A 21067-nucleotide genomic window follows, 5' to 3' on the forward strand; every position below is an offset into this window, starting at 1 on the left:
ATCTTCCTCGGTGGTACAGTTTGTGTGCGACATAAGTTGTCATGATTTTAGACGATGCTACTCTATAAACAGATTCATTATTTTCCAAGGCACCTACAGTTTGGCCACAGATCATTTGGCTCTGTTGATTGCAGTACAAAGTGCTGACTGCCACACCATTTTTATTGCTGAGCAATACTGCTAGTTGGTATTCAACATAACATGACCCACCTTTGTAGCCATGCTTGTCATAAAGTTACTTCAGAGTTTAGGACCTTTTTCTTTTGTGGCATCCACATTTTGAAGTACTATTGAGGCAAATGTGTAACAAGCTAACAGTAGCACAAGGTAATATTTCATATTTGTCTGTGTCTTCTTTGTGCAACCAAAGAGTTGCTTTGCACCTTTTCTGCACTTCTACCAAACAAAACTGCCAAAAACCAGTCTGAGAAATTAATTTCTTATGTCACACATAACATTCAGAATCATTAAGAGTGTAGTGGCTTAACACAAATGGATTTAAATGCTAATGCAAAATATAGCATCAAATTAAGTGCTATTAGAAAGTACAAGGATTCTATGTTTGTTGTCAATGTGGGAAACTTCAGTAAAGCAAGAATTTAAAATTGGAATTAATAAAATATGGTGCCTAGTTTCTCCTTTTTTTCATTTTTTATTTCCTTTGTGTATTGGTACATACAAACCAAGTAAAAACACCCAGAGCAAACACTAATTTCTTTGATGGTAAAAAAGTAATTATTTCAAGCCCTTTTACTGAAATGTTGTTTTATCTTATGATTCACAGTCAAGTCATACAAGCCTCTACCTCTCCTTGACCCTTACACATACTAAAACTATTCCTCCTTCTTTCTCTCTTTGCCTCTGCTTGAACAAACCAAACTTTCTGTCTTCTTTTGGAAACATAAATCCGCGATGAAATATTAATGAGCTGAACGCCTAGATTCCCATCACTGTGGATACAACTCCATCAGATCTCTGTACTGAATCAATAAACAACCTGAAGAAAGAGAGAGAAAGAGCACAAGGAGAAAGGGCAAAAGGGGCGTGAATGGTAAAGTTATTGTTGACTGCAGAGAGATGATGACAGTATAAGAGGATATGAACAGCAAGCAATATGTGCATACATGTGTGTGTATGAGAGCAAAAAGAGAGGAAACGATGGCTAGACGAGGCTGCTGTCAGCTGTATTAAGACTTATGTAGAGATTAAATGACCAGCATGATAGGCAGATTGTTGAAAGCATCGCCTCTGAATGAATAAACAAACTGATGAGATTGAAACAACTCAAGCACTCGTTCTCAGCTTGTCTCGTTCTCAGAAAACACCCATGGGAGAATACTGAGAGCTGCGATAAGTTTTCAGAGCTGCAGCATGGAATAGCAAACTAGGCTAAGACTGTATTTAACAGAGACACTTTCGAAAAGTCGATGACTGACAGCGACAATCATTATCTAATGTGACAGCGTCAGTTTCATGGGAATGTCCTGAGACGCAAATGCTGCTGGTCCTGTGACAGCTGCCAAATATACTGTTACTGTATGTGGAAAGAAAAAGTGGGACACACTTAAGTAGTTACTATTGAGACATTTGTGCATGTGTACGTTTGTGCACATTCATGAGTGTGTTACTTGCACATTTCTGAGCCATTCACCCTGCCACATATACACCAATGTATTGACTTAAAATCAAATGGGGCAAGTCAAAGATCAACACTCACACACAAACACATAAACCCCACTCCACATACAGTGGTGGAAAGAAACTACATACATCTAATCAAGTGCTTTACTTAAGTAAAATTCTGAGGTACTTGAACTTTACATGAGTATTTACATTTTGTAACTTTGTACTTCTATTACCTTTATGGCTTGTGGCATTTTACAAAAACGTAGTGTCTAGTCGGGGGGCCCCTTGTCTAAATATGTATATATATATATGACATAATTGTTAGCAGTTCCACCAAAGAGACATTTCCCCTCTATGCCTCTCAGATGCCTCTCATTTAAATAATGCTTTGAGATCCAAATTATCCAATATTTCACTGAAAAAAGTAAAGTCTGAGAAAAGTCCAAAAAAATTATTTCAAATTTGTGTAGGAGAACTTTGTTGTTTCTTCTTTCCTGCCCCATCAATCATCTCACCACTGACCAGATTTATCATGTGACCCTTAGAAGGAAGCCCGACCCCAGTGTTGGAAACCATAATATATCAGTTACAGGGGACATTTTTCTGCAGAATGAGTACTTAAACTTCAAGTACATTTTGCTGGTAATACTTCTGTACTTGTGCTTAAGTAGGATTTCGAATGCAAGACCTTTAATTGTAATAAAGCATTTTTACATAAATGTATGGGTACTTTTATTTAAGTAAAGGATCTGAATACTTCCATCACTATCTACATGTGGTGTCTTTTAGTAAAGGAATAGTTACATTTGGGGGTAGTTTCCTAATTACTGAGATTATTTTATGTTTAAATGTAGTTTAAATGTATGTCGCACAGTGAACTTAGCCGGGCTTACCTATACATAAAGAAACAGTTCCTTAACAGACAAAAGGTGTGGATAAACATATTGTAATGTCAACAGAGCAGATGGCCATTTCATCTCTTGGCCCAAGCTGAGTAAGATCAGTTTCACCGTGGCATTCAGTCTCACTAAAGCACAATAATACTTTGTCATCATTTCATTAGAGCAGAGGTTTCTCACCACTTTCAGCACAGGACTTAAGTGATGTAATGCAGTCTCACCCTGGAAACCCAGCCTCATTAAATCACGTCATGCGGGGAACCAACTGAAACTGGGGCATGAACAAGTCTGGGTCAGAAACAGTGGTTTTAGAAATGCTGATTTAGAGTACTGCTGTTCAAAACGTCATGTCTCTTAAAATCACTGTACTCTTTTCAAGAGCGAAGATAAGCAGCTTAGATCAGTGGTTTCCAATTTTTTTGTCTTGTAGCCCCTTAAAACAAAGCAATGTTTGCTTGCGGCCCTTTGTCACATGTTACAATTGTTTATCAGTTGTGAGTGCTTTATTCCTTGTTTTATATAAATAACTATTAGAGGTAATTTTTTTCTAGTGTTTCACAAGAAAAAAAACAAATAAGAAGAAAATTTAAAGGAAAGAAAAGAAAAATTCTCTGTAATTTGGTGTAGCAAAAATATGTTTTTCTGCTCCTGTTAACCGTATGGTGAGCCCTCAGGTTGGTAACCACTGACCTATTGTAGCATGGCCAGCCTACTTTTTTTTTTTATTTATCTAATGGTGACTTGAAATGACGTTATAAGCATTAGGGCTCTACAGTTACAAGATGTAGAACACCTTTTATCATTCAACTGAATTCAAACAAGAACATTGCCAAAATTGGATTTGCAGGGTTGTACACAACAATAGCAGTGTGTTGCCTAATATGTTGGGTCATTTGTATGATATGAATATGCATTACTTGGACTTTTAGAGAGTTATTTGAAGACTATGGAAGTGAATCCAGAGTCTGAATCTCTAATGTCAGTGTGAGTGCATCACTAAGTGATTTATATATGCTTAAACAAAGTTTTATAAGTATTGTATTTTATTTTCTACAAGTCATTTGTGTTATATATGTATACTGTAACATGGACTTTAAAACACCTCCTGCATTGAGGAAAATACTTTTACACTTTTATACTCTATATACTTATTTTCATGCCTTTGTTGTGTAAGTATTCAAATAGTTTTTACTAAGTAATGCTATATTTCTCCCTCAGGCGATGGACCTGTACTACCACAATGAGTCAGACCCAGACAGTTACTGTTGCCCTGGCGACAACAGTAAGTACCAGCAACTAAGCCTGTTTGAATTCTACTTCCTCTTGTCTTTCCTTCTTTCACATCTGTCTTTCACACTGTGACTCTGGAGCACGAACTCTCATTCCTCATTCTTTATCATCCCTCGCCGTCTCTTTATTATCTGCAGTTCTGTTTATTTTCATCATCAATTCAAAAATATCTTCTACCATTCATTCTCTGTCTATTTTTCTCTGGTTTGTTTTTTGCCTTTCCGTCCAAACCTGATGGCTATGGGAGCAAAATGATTCAGCCTGCGCGCACACACACACACACACACACACACACACACACACACACACACACACACACACACACCACACACACACACACTTTGTAACTTTATCTTACCTTACCGCTTGGCTCTCTAATCCAACCTCTAAGCTCCCAGGATAATGACTGTTGTTCATAAACCAAGATTACTATTCTGTTGTTTTGTGGAAACTTGACTTGGACAGCAAAACAGTAGTTACAGACACAATACTGAGTGCTGATCATCATACACATGACACAGCGACCTGTTTACAAGTTTGCCACTCGCAGCAGCAGAAATATGTCTGTATGTTTCTGTGCTTGTTGCTTACATGTGTGCCACTGGGTTATAGTTCAGCATTGGTTTATAGCCAACATGACTGCAAGTGACTGTACTTTATTTGAATTTTCCATCATGCCCTTTATTTCTGCCACAGATCACAGTCCACTCCAAAGTACACAATATATGTGTGCATGTCATGTTTTGGCAGAAAGCCTATCTATTCCCTTTTTTACTGTTACCTTTAACTTTGCTGGGAATCTTGCATGTGCCAAGACAGGAGCTCTTCTCGTGAGTATGTTCATGTGTGTGCATGCATGTTTGAGTTTACCATTACATAATTGTTATTTTATTTTATTTCTTATTTCACTTTGGACTCAAAAAATGATCGAACTCATACATTATTTTGCTTTTCCACAAAGGAGCCATTCATTTTTCACTCTTGGATGGTATGCACATCCTTGTCACCGGCGATGGAGGAAGTATTTAGATTCTGTACTTAAGTAAAAGTAGCAATACTGCAATATAAAAATAATCCTTTACAAGTAAAAGTCAAGCATTGAAAATGTCACTTAAGTAAAAGTACAAAAGCATTATTAGCATAATGTACTTAACGTATAAAAAGTAAAAGTACTCAAAATGGCATTTTATACTACATATTATATTACTGGATTATTATTACTGATGCATTAATGTGTAAGTAGTATTTTAATGTTGTAGTTGGTCGAGGTGTAGCTAATTTTAACAGTTTTATTTACTATTGGGTAGTTTAATCTATAATATTGCATCATACTGTATAAGCTCAATATGTTTTGTATGGAAAGTCAAAGTAACTAGTAAGTAAATATGTATAAAGTATAAGTATAAAGGAGCATGAAATGGAAATACTCTAAGTACAAATGCCTCAAATTTGTACTTAAGTACAGAACTGGAGTAAATGTACTTGGTTACTTTCCATCACCTACTACTGCAGTAATAACACTTTGTGGCAGATCTGCAGGTACCTGCTGCCTGCTGGAACATCTCCAAGAAAGAAATGTGACAAGCACCATATGCTGATGAAAATGTTTTTCACTGGGAGTAGTCTGCCTGTTAATTTTGGGAGTTTTCGGGGTATGGAGAGAAATCCAAGCAATTAGCCAAGCTGGTGACAAGCTGTTCCTGTGGACTCGTGAGGCTGCTACACCCTGTTGTTCCAAGTTCAGCAATTAGTGGCTTTAGAAGCACTTACATTTAAAGTTGACGTCTGTCACATATGAGTAATTTCCAGTGATGCAGTGATGTGTGTGCTGGACGGAGCAGTAGAGAGCAGTGATGGAGGGCAAAGGATGGATCCAGTAATAATAATTATAGGGAGTTCTGACCTTCTAATTTTACAGAGGAACAAACCATGCCCGTGTTCTTTCACTCCTCTTCTCAAGTAACAAAGAGCATCTGCTGAGAATACCCTTATTAAAACACATTAGTATGTTCATCAACTAGCTGCAGTGCAGTTAATCAGCATTTACACACTGACTTATGGTGCTTTTCTTCCTGAGATGCCAACAGGTTTATGTAATGTGTGATTACAAAGCCTGTGTGTGTGTGTATGTATGTGCGCGTGTGTGTGTGTTCTAAAACGTAACTCTTTTGTTTGAGGCAAAATAATTTCAAGATTGCAGCTCCCTTTCTGAACCTGTTATTTACTCTTTTCTCCCACCATTCATGACACATTGCTCACATGTGTCAACCTGCCCTTCAGAGCTAAACAGGGAAACATACATACCTACACACAGACACGGACATATTCAATACAACACAAACATATGCGTATACTTTATAATCCATAATGCCACTCCCACTCATGTTTGTTGTTTGTTATATCCTGAAGATTTACAGTAAGTTCCATAATATATTGGGTGTCTGCACTGCATTTAGAGCCAGGGCTGCCAATGACATAATGCACTCCCTGTCCCCTAAACCTACATTTGACCATCACAACCTCAACCTAATTCTAGCCTGAATCCAAAAGCCAAATCTGAGCCCTCATGTGGCCTGCTAAAAAACTGTGGATCAACAAAAATGTCTTTTTGCAAAAATGTTTTCGGGTGTCCTGGTGGCGAAGGGGTTAAGCCGCCGACCGTGAACTGCAACATTCTCACTTCATGTCCCATTGGGGATGTTTGTTGGATGCCATTCCCCATCTTCTTCTCCCCTCATTTCCTGTCATCTCTCTGCTGTCGCCATCCAATACGTTCCTAAAAAGATACAAATACTAGAACACACTGTAAATCTTTATTTTATGGATTTGTAATTTTTTGATAATTGCCACAACCTACACTACGTTTCCTGGAAAGAACAGCAATTCAGTATTTATTAATAAGAAGTTCTGAAACAGTTTAGAGTTTGGTTGTGTTGAGTTTATAAGCAGTTGTTGATTTCCAGAGGAAATTCCTTAAAGGAACTTCTCTGTTGTAATCCAGGTAAACAGTAATTCATTGGTTATTTATTTTTGGAAACTTTATTCTCCATATATATTAAATTGTACTGTACATTATTGCATGTTTAGCTGACCTGCTGTGCGCTGACAATAGGTTATGTAAGCACTTATTTGGAATTAAATAATTGAATGTGTACCCGTTGAACACTGGCTGCATTTTCCCTAAGATGAGTATCATAGTATCATCTTGACCAGATGACTTTTTTTACTAACACAGCTAACACAGCAATTTCTTTTACTAACACAGCTATACAATCGCTGTGCAGACAAGGATTTTCTCTGCGCATTCCTCCTTTCCGAATGTTCGGCAGCAGCCAGGTCAGAGCTTAGCCTACACTGACTGTTGTATTGGCTACATTAGCGGCAGAAGAAAAACACCATGCTTGCTGTGACGTGTGTGTGAGTTTGTGAGTTAGCAACAAATATAATTTGATAAACCCAAATTTCTTTAATATGAATTAGACAACATCACAGTTAGCAACAGTTTTTTTCACCTCCATGTGATGGCAGTGGCCGGTTGTTAGGCTAGCAGGCTGTTCTGTTTGTTTTCCTGTACCACGTCGATACTGTGTTGTCATTTCTGGCGAGAATTCGCTGGGTCAATGTCGGAGCCTTTCTCACCGAGCTGATTTACATGTTGAAAAGAACCCTTCCCACCGTCTGCAGGCTATTATAGCGATAAATACCAAAAACAGCCCCCTCCAACCACCACCACCATGTTTAACCCAAGTCAAGTCAATGTGTATCAGTTCATTTCTAGGAAATTATTATGAAACTCTGGGATCTACAAAATAAGGTGTTACCAGACACACTCATGAACACATACACACACGACCAGCAGACATCTCTAATAGACAATCATCCACTATGATGATGATCACATGACCGTCTACAGAGGTACCTGAAGCCACAAGTAGGTTACTTTTTGGTTGCCTAGCTAGCCAAACACTCCATACACACACACACACACACACACACACACAAACACACTGACCGTCCGCCGTGTCCAGTTGCAAAATAAAAGCCTAGCTGTCCTCTCTGAATAGCCGAGGCCTTTATGTAACGGTGTCATTTGGTTCCTCACCACCGAGGCTCATTCACATTCAAAGCCAGATCAACTGTAGCCACAAACACCCTCATCATCCCCGGCACAGAGAACGGACATTACAAGATGGAGGCATGGGAGAATGAAAGAGCTGAATGGATTTAATGGATGGATGTCATCTGCCGGAGACAGCGTGAATATGGGCATATGCTGGTCTTTGTGTATGTGTGGGTACAATGTAGGTGGGTGGGCCGAGGGAGCGTCTGTGTGTGTGTGTGTGTGTGTGTGTTTGTATGTGTTTATACTACAACTCTAATATCCTGCCACCTCAACCCTTCTGGCACTGCAGTGAACCACTTCCTGTCCTTTCACGAAATGGCCCTCTAAGTGTGTGTGTGAGTCAGTGCTAGCTTTGGCACCGATGACAGTGCCACTAGTGGGTTACATAACGTACTAGTGTCTCACACACACACACATAGAAAGGCAATAAACACACAGCTTGAGTAGTGTGGAGTCTCCTCTTGTTCAGGGCCCAAACGCAAGGAGCCTGTTAATCCAGAAGGGAAAGAGAGCCAGATAGGAAAAACACTGAGTGAACCTATTGTTAGTATTGCGCGCTCTCTCTCTCTTTACTCCTCTCTCCTGATCTTCTCTCAACACCTCTCTCTCATTTCATTCAACTCTGGGCTATGACCACAGATGCAGACGCGAGAGCAGCGCTTACATCCCAGCGGAGGTAACCTCTTCTTCGTTGTCACTATTAGTCCTCTCCTTTTACGTGTTTTAGGTCTTACTACTTAGACAAAAATGCAAAGTAGCTGCTCCTCGTTCAGCGTTAAAAATCTGTCTCCTTGTGTATTACATCTGTGCAAAGACTGACGCGTTTTCAAGGTCAACACTTTCTTCTGTGCCAGCACATGCTTTCCCTGTGTTCATATTATTTGAGAAAGCAACATATGAGGTTTCTACTTGTTTAGCGCATGATGCTTTCAAGTGCTGATAAGAGATGTCGGTTTGTGTCCCACATGGACTGCTACTGTAGTATCAGTGGTGAGATATTGTAGATTAAATGCCTCTTGAAGGATGGCTGTGCTGCAGCCTGTGCTGGCTCAAGGAGAAATATCTTTTTCTAACAAACTGTGCTAAGTTCTCGGTGGTGCAGTGAGGGAGAGGTGTGCTGGACGCCTTGAGGGAATTTAGGAAGCACCTGACGTGCCCTTTCTCTCTCTCTCTATTTTAGAAAGTGTGTGTGTGTGTGTGTGCGCGTGTGTGTGTGTGTGTGTGTGCATGTGCTGTCAGACTCCTGACAGGTCTGTTTTGCCCTCCAGCTCTGCATGTGTGTATGTGTGTGTGTGTGTGTGTGTGTGTGTGTGTGCATCAGGTGGCTATGGGGGACAGATTAATAATAGATTTGACCTGAGTTAAGAGAGAGACAGGGACATCAGTAAAGAAGTCGAGGCTATATTTAAAAACTGCAGAGTCACACATGCATGAACACATTGACTTTCTCTAAGAGAGACCAGGGGTCAGGAGCAGAAGAATACACACTTTTTCCTATCTCACACCCACACACATATATACAGCCATATTCCTTACCACCACTGAGGTGCCCTTGAGCAAAACCCTTAACCCTCCAACTGCTCCAGTGTAGCTGGTGTGAATATGTGTAATTGTGTTAGTGTGATCAAGGCGTTTCTAAAAAAAGGTTATAGGTTAAAAATGTCTCTTGCAGTTGAAAATGCTGTGGTGTCTCATTAAAAGATATTCATCTCATCACCAGCTCATCTTTGTCTGATCCACATTCCCATGGTGCGTTCCTTACCGCGTCATCTCACCTGTCCATATGTTCAGTGCTTTGCCACTTGTATCCTCACATCTGTGTTTCCTCTCATTTATTCTCTCTGTTCTCTACTCTCTCACACACTCCCAAAGACAAAAAATATGCAGAACATTATCCTGAGAAAATGCCCGGGTGTATGCACATGCACGAAATAGTTGGGAGAGCAATTCATCAAGAGACACGGTTAATTAATGGGGCCTCAACTTCTTGGCAGCTCTCAACTTTTGAATTAATGTGAACTCAGTGAATTTCCAAATCCGGGTTACTTTTTAATTCCGAGCTCAGCAAGTGAATGACCTCAGCTAGCAGGCATTCCTGGAAAAAAAAATTCTACTAGTGAAGATGAAACTGAGGGGAAACTTAAATAAACCAAATGTTAGCATTTAGCCTTTACTAAGCCAGTTTTTGCCTTTGTGTCATGTTGAAAGATCACAAATATGGTGATAGTGATATGTTGATAATGCAGGTTCCTTGCAATTGTGTGTGTAAATACACATTGTTGCAGATTGATTCTATCTCCAGTACATCCTTTTAGTTTACATGCACATAAAATAAATATTTGGCTCAAAAATCCATCAGTTTCATGTGTTTATACCTTTCTATCCATTTCGTTGCAGGGGAGGTCGCTGCAGAAATAAATAAATAAATATATTATTTGTTACCTGTGTTCATTTCGTAATTAAATAAAAGTTAGGTCTATATTTTCAGTGAACTCGAAAGTAGGAATGTATGAGGGGCCTCTGAAGGCAGCATCCCCCGCCCTGAGGAAAACTCATGCAACCGTGCATGAAACACAGAACTGTAGAGTGGAAGGAAATAGAGGCGGGACGTATCCGCCCTGAAAAGAAAGGGAAAAAATCTTCTGGATGAAACTCTTCAAGAGGAGGAATGCGGTGTATTTCGATTACCTGCCTGCCGAGGAGTCTAAAGCCTTTCTCCGTGTTGTGATTTGGAAAATAATCCTTATGAAAGACAAAACGACCGCTTTGACGTGTAAGTAGGCTGCATATTCGTTTGGCGATGGGTTTCTCCATTCGAAAAAAAAAATCGTTATAATATTCCTATAATACTCTTGTAGGGAATTGTAGAACGATAATAATCGTATTGTGGGACTTAATGGTATTTCTGCGGTTACCAGCTTATTGTGATATTTATAGTTTCTTGTAAGGGTAAAGCTGAAGCTCCCAGCCCACTTTCTGTGTCTGTACTGTCTGTGGTTGGGAAGAAAGCCCTGGCAGACATACTTGGGGGGCGCTCCATTCACCCCATAATCCAGTGACCTGGATTTATGATCTATGGAAATGCCTCGCTGATACGGGGTCTGTTAAAAGTGCCAGAGAAACCTCGGCAACTCTCTTTTGCAGCTTGTTGAACTCTGGCGCTGCAGGCAGTCAAATGAGGACCCCATCAGATCTAAAAGGTTTGTTTGTTGTTTATGGAAACTTATGTGGGTTTTGGATGAAGATCGGGCAATTAAGATACCGAGTCTGCCTGTGAAATTGTACCGTTGTTGTGTTTTTACGCAGGATTTTGTAAATGACTTGTAATTGTTTGTAGTGTGCAGCGAAGTTACAGTTGATTACTTACATTGTTCCAACTTTGCTCTTTTCTATAAACTGTTTCAGAAATTGTGCAGCGCCAATTACTTTCATTTGGATTTGTTTCTGTCGGTCTCTGGTGATCAATATCCTTTTAAAAGGGGTTTGGCCTTCAAATCATCTTACATACTTTCATTCCACTCAGGGGTGTAGATAAAACTTGAACCAGGTGCCTTACATAACCGTACCTAACTGAGCCCGTCTGGTCCTCAGCGCAGAGTGGCATTTTTCCACATAATTTTATTCTGATCATCACATTGAAGTGTTTTGGCTGCCTCCGAGAGGCTTCGGTTTAAACAGATTGTGGGTTTGATCTCTCTTTCTTTTTTTTTTTTTTTTCGTTTGAGCTGGATGTATCCAGGAGTTTCTTAGTTTGTACTTTTCCACTACCAGCGGCTCTCTTTGGCATCGGGCCTCCCTCGACTCAGGCTCTCCCTCTCGTCTTTTGTGTACCGAGGGAACCTGCGTCACTCCCGGCCGTTTTAATTGAGAAGCAGCCAAACAGTGAAGCTGATAGGCCTAATTAAGAGGCCATCAGATTATTTGTACTGGATCAAGTTGCTAACTCGGCGGGGTTAGATGGGGAACATGGATACAGTGTTACAAAAATAATCAGGAGTTTGGAGAATAATCCAGAATCTCAAGAACTATCTTCAGCAGTTTCACTTCATGTTCACTTATTTGAACAATCTGCAGTTTATTCTGTTCTTAGGGGGCAACACATGTCTTTAGCCTATAGGATTTGTTTTTGCAGCTTTGTGTAGACTGAAATGTTGCTGTCTTGGCGACAATTTGAGACTCTGTGACACATAGGATGTTAAGCAAAGTTGCTATGGTGTTGCACAAATAGTACAAACCGGCCTTTCAGTGCGTGGTGGTAAAGAACTTTTTTTCCCCCTTTTTCCGAAGTTTTTGACGCAAGCACATCTAGAGGTGCGGCTACGACGCGCTAGGAGCGCAACGGCCTCTGATTGGTCGAGAACGGGATCGATCATCTTCTCACCGCCCATTTAGCTGAAAGAAACGTTTGCAGAGGATCCCGCCCACCAGGGGGTGTGGGTATGTGGGGCAGCTCCTCCCTCCTCGAGCCTGTTATAAAACAAGAGCCAAAGGCAAGATAGTTATATTTGGGCAGTTGATGAGTGCAAGAGCTGCTGTTCAACTCATCACATCATGACGGTCAAAACAGAAAAGCCTGTCCTGACTTACTCAAAATCTAGAGGGCTTGTGGCTTTAGTCACCGGTATGGAATCACAACTGGATATTTTAAGCTGATTCTTCATGGCATGGATGGACATCTTTTTTGCTTTTTATTCAAAAATCTAAAAAAATTTTTTTCTGTTTTTCTCTCTTGTGTTGCAGCTTTTATGAAACAGAGGAGGATGGGTCTGAACGACTTCATTCAGAGGCTTGCCACAAACTCCTACGCCTGCAAGCAGTGAGTACCATCTGACTCATGTTATTGTCTGACATTCACTGGAGGACAAAACACTGGGAAAAGAAACCAGAAATGTCATTTATCTGTCCTCTGAGGATACTTTGTGACTTAATGTGACTCCCAGATCAGCTGATTCATATAAAAACGATTGGGGATACTTTTGATGCTTTGCTATTACATGAACTAAGTTTGAACTCTTTTATTTTTCAGTCCTGAAGTTCATTCTATTTTGAACTTGAGTCCTCCTCAAGATGCTGAGCTCATGAACACAAACCCCTCTCCCCCTGTAAGTACATTTGCATTAAACTTCATTGTACCATATGCAGATAAACACACACATACCCTCTGCTTACCATGCATTTTGTGGCTCTTATTAAGGCTCTAACTTCCTCATCCTTTTTCTCCTTACAGCCTAGTCCATCCCAGCAGATCAACCTCGGTCCATCCTCCAACCCCTCAGCCAAACCCAGTGACTTCCACTTCCTCAAGGTAATCGGCAAGGGCAGCTTCGGCAAGGTCCTGCTCGCACGCCATCGCACAGATGACCAGTTTTACGCAGTCAAAGTCTTACAGAAAAAGGCCATCCTCAAGAAGAAGGAGGTAAATGCACATGTAGACATGCCTTCAACTGGAAACATGCACACAAAGGCACACATACAACAAAAGGTGTCTCCTCGTCAACCTCTCTAACCCCCTGCTCTATTCTGCAGGAGAAACACATCATGTCAGAGAGGAATGTGCTGCTAAAGAATGTCAAGCACCCGTTTTTGGTGGGCCTGCACTACTCTTTCCAAACAGCGGACAAACTCTACTTCATCTTGGACTACATCAATGGAGGAGAGGTGAGTTACTGGCTGTACTGCAGCCAGAAAAGATAAGGGCATGAAGCAGAGATGATAGAAGAGATGGGGAGAAATTGAGCTATTTAAAGAAGGAGCTAAAGATGAATGAATTGGGTAGGAGGACATTGTAAAGATGGATGCAGATGAAGGAATAAGGGAAGGGACATCATTTTTTAGAGGACTAATATAGTGCCGGACACAGGGATGAAGACGAGGCAGAAACACAGACAGACAGACAGAGGGGATATCCTGTCATGAGAAGCAGAATAGAAGCTCTCTGTCTTTTTTCTGACTTTCTTTCTCTAAAGGAAACACCTCTCAGGAAATCATGGGGTGGGACAGCGGGAGAGACTCAGGGCCAAAATTAGCACCACCATTCAGTCTCAGTGTGTGTCTAATCGAGCTAATTTCCTGTGATTGTTGGACGAGCAAATACAGTGCTGATTAAATATGGGCCTCATCAGGAAACAGGACGCATTTACTCTCCTTCTCCTTTCTCTTTTCTTCCTCTCTTTTTCCCTCGTTCCTGCTCCTCTCTCTCCACCTTTGGCCCTCATTTCATCTGTCTTCCCTTGTCAAACTTTTTAAGCTGTCGCTTTCCTGCCTCTTTATTTCCTCCCATCCGGTTTGCTCTCTGTCTCTGCATCTGTCTTTTTATTGTTGGTCTTTCTCCTTCTAATATCCAGTCTTTCTGCTCATGTGATTTTGTAGATAATCTATAACATAATCAAGACTTGATTAAGATTTTAAGTTTTGTTACTACAAACACTTGTTGCAATAACCTTTGTTCTCTTTCTTCCAGTTGTTCTACCACCTACAGAGAGAACGCTGCTTCCTTGAGCCCAGAGCCAGATTCTACGCAGCAGAGATTGCCAGCGCACTGGGCTACCTCCACTCCCTCAACATTGTCTACAGAGACCTGAAGCCAGAGAACATCCTGCTGGACTCACAGGGACACATCATTCTTACAGATTTCGGCCTGTGCAAGGAGAACATTGAACCCAACGGGACCACGTCGACTTTCTGCGGTACGCCAGAGGTAAGGACAAAGTATCTGTTATCTAGCTTTTATGTTTTGACAGCACTCTGTAATATTCAGTAGTAACTTACCACTCCTCCCTGTCTTTCCCTCTACAGTATTTAGCTCCTGAGGTTCTACACAAGCAACCGTATGACAGGACAGTAGACTGGTGGTGCTTAGGAGCTGTTCTCTATGAGATGCTCTATGGCCTGGTGAGTAACATTTACATCTACCTTATATCATTTTATAGTAAACCCCACCCCCAATATATTCTTTAAGTATTACAATGATTGCATATATACTATTATAAAGATCCAGTTCTTATCTGATTTGTGTTCCACATGTTTGTACCTGCGTCTGTGCATGATTTAAAATGATACAATCAGTGTTGTCATGTGGTTCCTTTGCTTCTTGTTGTTGCCAAGATGCTAATCAATTCTTTTTGTCCGTCTCCAGCCTCCATTCTACAGCCGTAACACAGCGGAGATGTACGACAACATCCTGAACAAGCCGCTGCAGCTGAAACCCAACATTTCCAATGCAGCCAGGCACCTGCTGGAGGGCCTGCTGCAGAAGGACCGAACCAAGAGGCTGGGCTGCACAGAGGACTTTGTAAGTGTTTGGTTATGTGATCATGTGTGTGTATTTGCATGCATGTTTACATGTTATGTGTGTCAAAGGACATCATTTAATTATTCGTCATTTGTGTCTCTTCACAGATTGAAATTAAGAACCACATATTCTTCTCCCCCATCAACTGGGATGACCTCAATGCCAAGAAGATCACGCCTCCCTTCAACCCCAACGTGGTACGCTCTTTTTCAATACTCCACTAAGTGCTGATGATGGCAGATTTATGATTTTCTACCACAGACTTGCTCTTAGTCCTCAGAATTTACATTTACATAACTAGATCAAGAGCATGGAACATCCTCGCTGTGAATTAAAACATTTCCAGTTATGACAAGGGATTTTACAGTCTGATTAATCCCCTGTTGTCTCTCCCTCTCCTTCCCTCCTTCCTCCCCCCAAGACGGGACCCAACGACCTGCGGCACTTTGATCCAGAGTTCACAGATGAGCCGGTGCCCAGCTCCATTGGCTGTTCCCCAGACAGCGCGCTCGTCACGGCCAGCATCAAAGAGGCTTCCGAGGCCTTCGTGGGCTTCTCCTATGCCCCATCTATGGACTCCTACCTATAGGATTTAAACACAGGCACTCAATATGGGCACCAATTCACACTCATCGGACATGAACTGTGGGGTGTCCTTGGACTTGCATCTTGACCCCGACTTACATTTCCCATCAGGATGATGGATGTTTCCGAACCAACCCCTGCAACAACTGCAAATAATTTACACATGTGTACTTGCCATAATCTGCTCTTGCTACAAGAGGATGCCTGCCATAATTAAATGATTCATTGGGGTTGTAATCCTCCATCTTACCCTGATTTATCAACGCACAATTTCTTCAACCTTCCACAACAAACACCAACACTCTGCAGCCTTCAATTGTCCATCTCTTACCCGATAGTGGAGGTCCTTTGCACATAGACCAGGCAGCTTAAAGGCCCACCTCAACCCTGAAGCCACAACCGACAAGCACACGCACCAATTTCCACCTTTTCTCAAAAGAGGAAGGCTGGACCGTACTGTACCAGCCCTAAAAAGGATTTCCATCTTCATCTCTGTAGCGAGACATCTTCTCTCTTTTGAGATTCTGTCTAACCACCCACAGGGACCTGTTGAGTTTGAATGAGTAGCTTGGAGATGACGTTCATTTTGGTGCTTTAGTTTCTTCTCATTTGCTTTCTGTGTGTTTGAAAAGGGAGTCATTTGAAGCTGAATGTTACAGAGGGGGATCTTTTATTATTTTTTTCTCTCAAATGTGCCTTTATTTTTTTTCTCTCCATCAGAACATCTTTTGGGTTTGTCTGTGTCAACCTTAACGTCACAGCGTTTCGTCCGCTCCACACCTGCCCGCAGGTGGGAGGAACGATGTAGCACTAAATTAAGACACCTGTTCTGTCTTTAACGCGTGAGACGCAGGAACTCAGAGGATGTTTCATAACTTCATTTGCACATAAAACAATAACGGTAATGCTGATAGAGAGAGAGAGAGAAAGAGAGAGCACTGCTGCTAGGTGAGAACGAGAGTGATGTGTTCAGATGTGTTTGTGTAGTTCTGCTTGCCAACTGTGTCCCCCTCATTTAGTCTTCCTCACAATAATGTAACGACAACAATGAAACTGAACATTCCATTTTAATATTGCTATAATGCAGTTTGACGGTATTTAAGTTTGTATATTTGGAGTCATGTGTACTAGTTTTAATGTATATTGAACAAAAAATGACTAAAGGTATGCTTAAATATGTATGTAACAATTCATGTTAAATGTACTGTAAATTGTAAAATTGTTTAAGATTTATGTGACCATGTTTGGTTTGCAATAAAAGTTTAACTTTATTACACCTTATAACCTCATTTTTAATTACTGATAAATGGACTGCATGAAATGGCTTCATTTTGTGGATTTTCCTTTAGTCTGAAATATGAAGATCATATTTACATAATCTTGTCGTAATCATTGCCAGTGAATATCCAACACTGTCCATAAAAAAGTAAGCACATTAAATTAGAGAGTAGTAAACAAAAAAAAGTAAAGATTGAAATTTAAATGGTAAACATGTACTGGTCTTGGTTGGAAAGGGCTTGAGCTACTGACCGCTGCCAGCTGTCCCACAATAGTCTAGAGCGGACTTTGCCCCCCTCCATGCGTCAGCAAGCTTACACAACAATGATGGTGACATCTAAGTGTGTGTGTGTGTGTGCGGATCTGTTTGCGGGAAAATTATTGACTGATAAGGCTACTCCAGGTCAAAAGATATTAATGAACCCAGTTCAGCAGAGCAGCTTCATATTGCACTAGATGAGCATTGATTTTTGGTGCACAAGCTACAACGTTGCATGAATGATAATTCAAGTAGGAATAATATAAATAATATACTGTGTCTTCAATAAGATTACAGCAGGGTGGTGTGTTGATGAGGGAGAGTGTCCTGTCTGCTGGAGTGTCTTTAAGGAGGACAGGAATCCAGGGGGTTATTGTGGAGGTGATCTCTGACCTCTTGCTTCTTGGAAAGAGGGTCAGAGAAAAGAGAATTTTGCCACAAAGATTTACATTAAAGGAGGACTGTGGGAAAGGTGTCCTGGTGGAAACCCAGAAAACTTTTACTGCGGTTCTTCTGAACCAGCCAACCGTTTGACATTGTTGGGCTGAGAAGTTGCTTGAAAATTCAGTGAATCCTTTTCAGAATGTCCACACAAGGTTTTACAGAACATCAGTGTTCTTCAGGATTAGAAAATCTTTTGAAGCTGCCATTAATCTAAAATGATGATCTACACAAAGCCTGCATGTGTTATATCTGAGATTACAGACTATTCAAATCACTACCTTCCACTGCTCCCTTTGTATCTATGCACCAACTTAATTACGATCACAGTCGTTTTAACCATCCTCATCGTCCTCATTATTGTCCATTAGTCTTGGCTTTCGGAGAGGGTAAACAAAATTACTTATTGCTAACCCCCATAATAAAGGCACCAAAAACCGCTGCTACATATAGAGAAAATGTGGTTTAGATATTACCAGAGTACTGTGTGATTGTTATTAGCTCACCTGTTCTCTTTAGTCTCTGTCTTTTGTAAAATTGTTCTGGGCTGAAGATGTGCTACAATATTTCCAGATCTGCTCAGCAGCCATAGTCATGCACTGCCATCTGCTGGCCATGCCTTGAAACTTGATAAAGTTAAGCAGTTGCTCATGCTTTCTTTGTGTTTGCCAAAACTCAGACAACAAATATGACATTACAGACACCATGCGTAAGTGTGTTAGTGGCCTGAACAATGTTTTAATGGACAGTTCATTGAGGTGTACACAGGTGAGGAATGGCAAATATTTAAAGAGAGGTGATGATAGAAGGGAAGAGAGGCAGAAGAGGGAGATGAGAAGCATGGAGCAGATGAATCCATGACAGTAAAGTCTTTCAAAAGGAACTGACGTTACTGCCATTTTAACATTCTTTATGATGGTTTATGAGGATGGTAAGAGTAGTGGTTACTCACGCTCAGTTTATCAATTCTGAGTTTCAGGGGTCTGTACACTTGTTCTTGCACTAGAACATCAGCTTTGCCACCAGTCGAAAACCTCTTGATTATTGATTTTCTTTAATATGGGATTATACAGGAAACTTAATCTATGTCTTTCATAAATATTGAGTAATTTATAGATAATGTTTGATTTAACATGACATTAAGTCATTAGTCGTGGAACCTTAGTAGTTCTTATGACTTACAGTCACAGTTTGAATCTTTTTGATTTTAACCACAGAAGTTACTCTTCACTCACTACAAGCAGATAAAACTCTCTGCAGCAACTGCACATTTTCCAAGGATGCAAAACAAATGTCATAATTTGTATATTTATAGCCTCATTCCCTTGAAATAAGGTGAGTCTATGGGGGTATTGTATTGTATCATTTCTAAATAATCGTCAGTATTAAGGTAACTCTGTTGCTTAGACTTATTTCATCAGTGACATAGTGTTATATTAACGTGTTTGTTTTTGCATACTTTTTGTAACACTTGATTAGATGTTCAAAAATGTTGATTGTTTGTTCACTCAGAGCTGATGGCAAATGGATGTTTTCTTAACCTGACAGCAGTTCAAAGTGCTCCGCAATGACTCATTTAGTCACACTCACATACAGTTTGAGGCAGTTTGGTTTTTATCAGGAGCAGTTTGTGGTTTGGTGTCTCAATTACACTTTGACATAAGAGGAGACAGGTATTGAACCACCAACCCACTCAATCAGCTGAACTACTGCCATTGCTGACCTGGCTCTGATGCAAATACTTAACACTATTTAAAAGTTAAATAAATCTTCTAATATGAACTTACAAAATACTGGTGTAGCACTAATCAATTTAAGCCATTTGGCTGAAATAGATTTTTTTTAAAGTATCTTCTTATTTGTTTAGTTTTAAAGTTAAAAACCTTAATATTTTAATGAAATCAAACCCTGTTTTTGTTACTATTTATGGCTGTCACTTCTTCAGCAAAAGCCATTTAAAGTATTTACATTCTATAATTACCTCTCTATATATTAGATTTCATTGTTAGTGGCCGTAGTAGTCCGTCATTCCCATACTGGATTGAAACCTACGCACCAGAACCAGGTGAAAAAAAAGGTTTTGCCAGGATAATTTATCTAAGTTACTTTTTTGGCAGGTGAAACTTTTTTTTTTGTCAGGATAATTATTGATTTTGACAAGTGTTTGTTGTAATACTCATTTCAGCCACAAGAGGCTGAAGTGCACCACAACCCCATGTTCTAAATAGGACTAAAAGCATTCATGTTTCCTTCCAGGTGAGTTTTAATTTCTCCATACACTCTAAACACAAGGTATATACTGTATATTGTGTATTAGCAAGTTATGTAACATTACTATCATGTCTTTCTTTTGGCTAGAAATTTATTTTAATCGGAGCTTCACCTGGAAGAAAATATGAATGCTTTTAGTCCTATTTAGAACATGGGGAAGTGGTGCACTTCAGCCTCTTGTGGCTGAAATGAGTATTACAACAACAAACATTTACAAAAACTATCCTGACAAATAATATATATATATTTACCTAATTATCCATCCATCCATCCATTTTCTACCGCTTGGTCCCCGTTAGGGGTCGCGGGTGACTGGAGCCTATCCCAGTGACTTCGGGCCTTAGGCAGGGCACACCCTGGACAGTGGCCAACTCGTCGCAGGGCGAACACAGACACAGACAAGGACAGACAACCATTCACTCACACATTCATTCAATACGGGCAATTTAGAGTTATCAATTAACCTACACATGCATGTCTTTGGACGGTGGGAGGAAGCCGGAGAACCCGGAGAGAACCCACGGTAACACGGGGAGGACATGCAGACTCCACCCAGAGAGATTGTGTGATGTTGGTCCGGTCCGGGAATCGAACCCACGAACCCACGATCTCCTTATTGGGAGGCAGGAGCTGTAGCCGCTCTGCCACCGTGCACCCCTTACCTAATTATATTGTCTGATATTTTAGTTGACATGGAGGGACAAGGTGATGGATCCCATGTTGGTCCCAATGAGGGTAAAAACATTCATAATTTCATATGGACATCTCTGATACAGCAAAAAAAAAAAAAAAAAGAAGAAGAAAAGAAATTGATTTTAAAGTAATGGTGACATTATTGTCTGAATGGTTTAGTAGAACCACAAAACCTCCAGGAAGGTGATCACATGGCAGACATCCTGGGAATTGCTATGCACCGTCTTGTGCTGCTTGGACTAGAGATCATCGCATTCTTTCAGAGGCAAATTTGGGAAGAATATGAGGACCCAGATGACAATGATGACAAC

General features: G+C 40.5%; 1 protein-coding gene across 6 annotated transcripts in view; it reads left to right on the top strand.

Moving 5' to 3' along the window:
- The window catches only part of sgk1 (serum/glucocorticoid regulated kinase 1), a 38807-nt gene extending 21722 nt beyond the window's left edge, over positions 1-17085 (top strand). For 2 of the 6 annotated variants that reach the window (XM_044169526.1, XM_044169527.1), the window contains 10 exons: positions 3744-3807; positions 12679-12754; positions 12965-13040; positions 13166-13354; positions 13465-13596; positions 14399-14635; positions 14734-14829; positions 15074-15229; positions 15337-15426; positions 15651-17085. In XM_044169526.1, the coding sequence (XP_044025461.1) occupies positions 3744-3807; positions 12679-12754; positions 12965-13040; positions 13166-13354; positions 13465-13596; positions 14399-14635; positions 14734-14829; positions 15074-15229; positions 15337-15426; positions 15651-15818 (1284 nt within the window). In that variant the 3' untranslated portion in view covers positions 15819-17085. Of the gene's footprint in view, positions 1-3743; positions 3808-8560; positions 8615-10552; positions 11139-12085; positions 12560-12678; positions 12755-12964; positions 13041-13165; positions 13355-13464; positions 13597-14398; positions 14636-14733; positions 14830-15073; positions 15230-15336; positions 15427-15650 lie in introns of those variants that run through there. The other 4 variants (XM_044169530.1, XM_044169528.1, XM_044169531.1 and 1 more) reach the window with 4 other exon arrangements.
- The last annotated feature ends 3982 nt before the right edge of the window (positions 17086-21067 follow it).

The sequence above is a fragment of the Siniperca chuatsi genome, linkage group LG16 (genome assembly GCF_020085105.1).
Source record: "Siniperca chuatsi isolate FFG_IHB_CAS linkage group LG16, ASM2008510v1, whole genome shotgun sequence".
NCBI lineage: Eukaryota > Metazoa > Chordata > Actinopteri > Centrarchiformes > Sinipercidae > Siniperca > Siniperca chuatsi.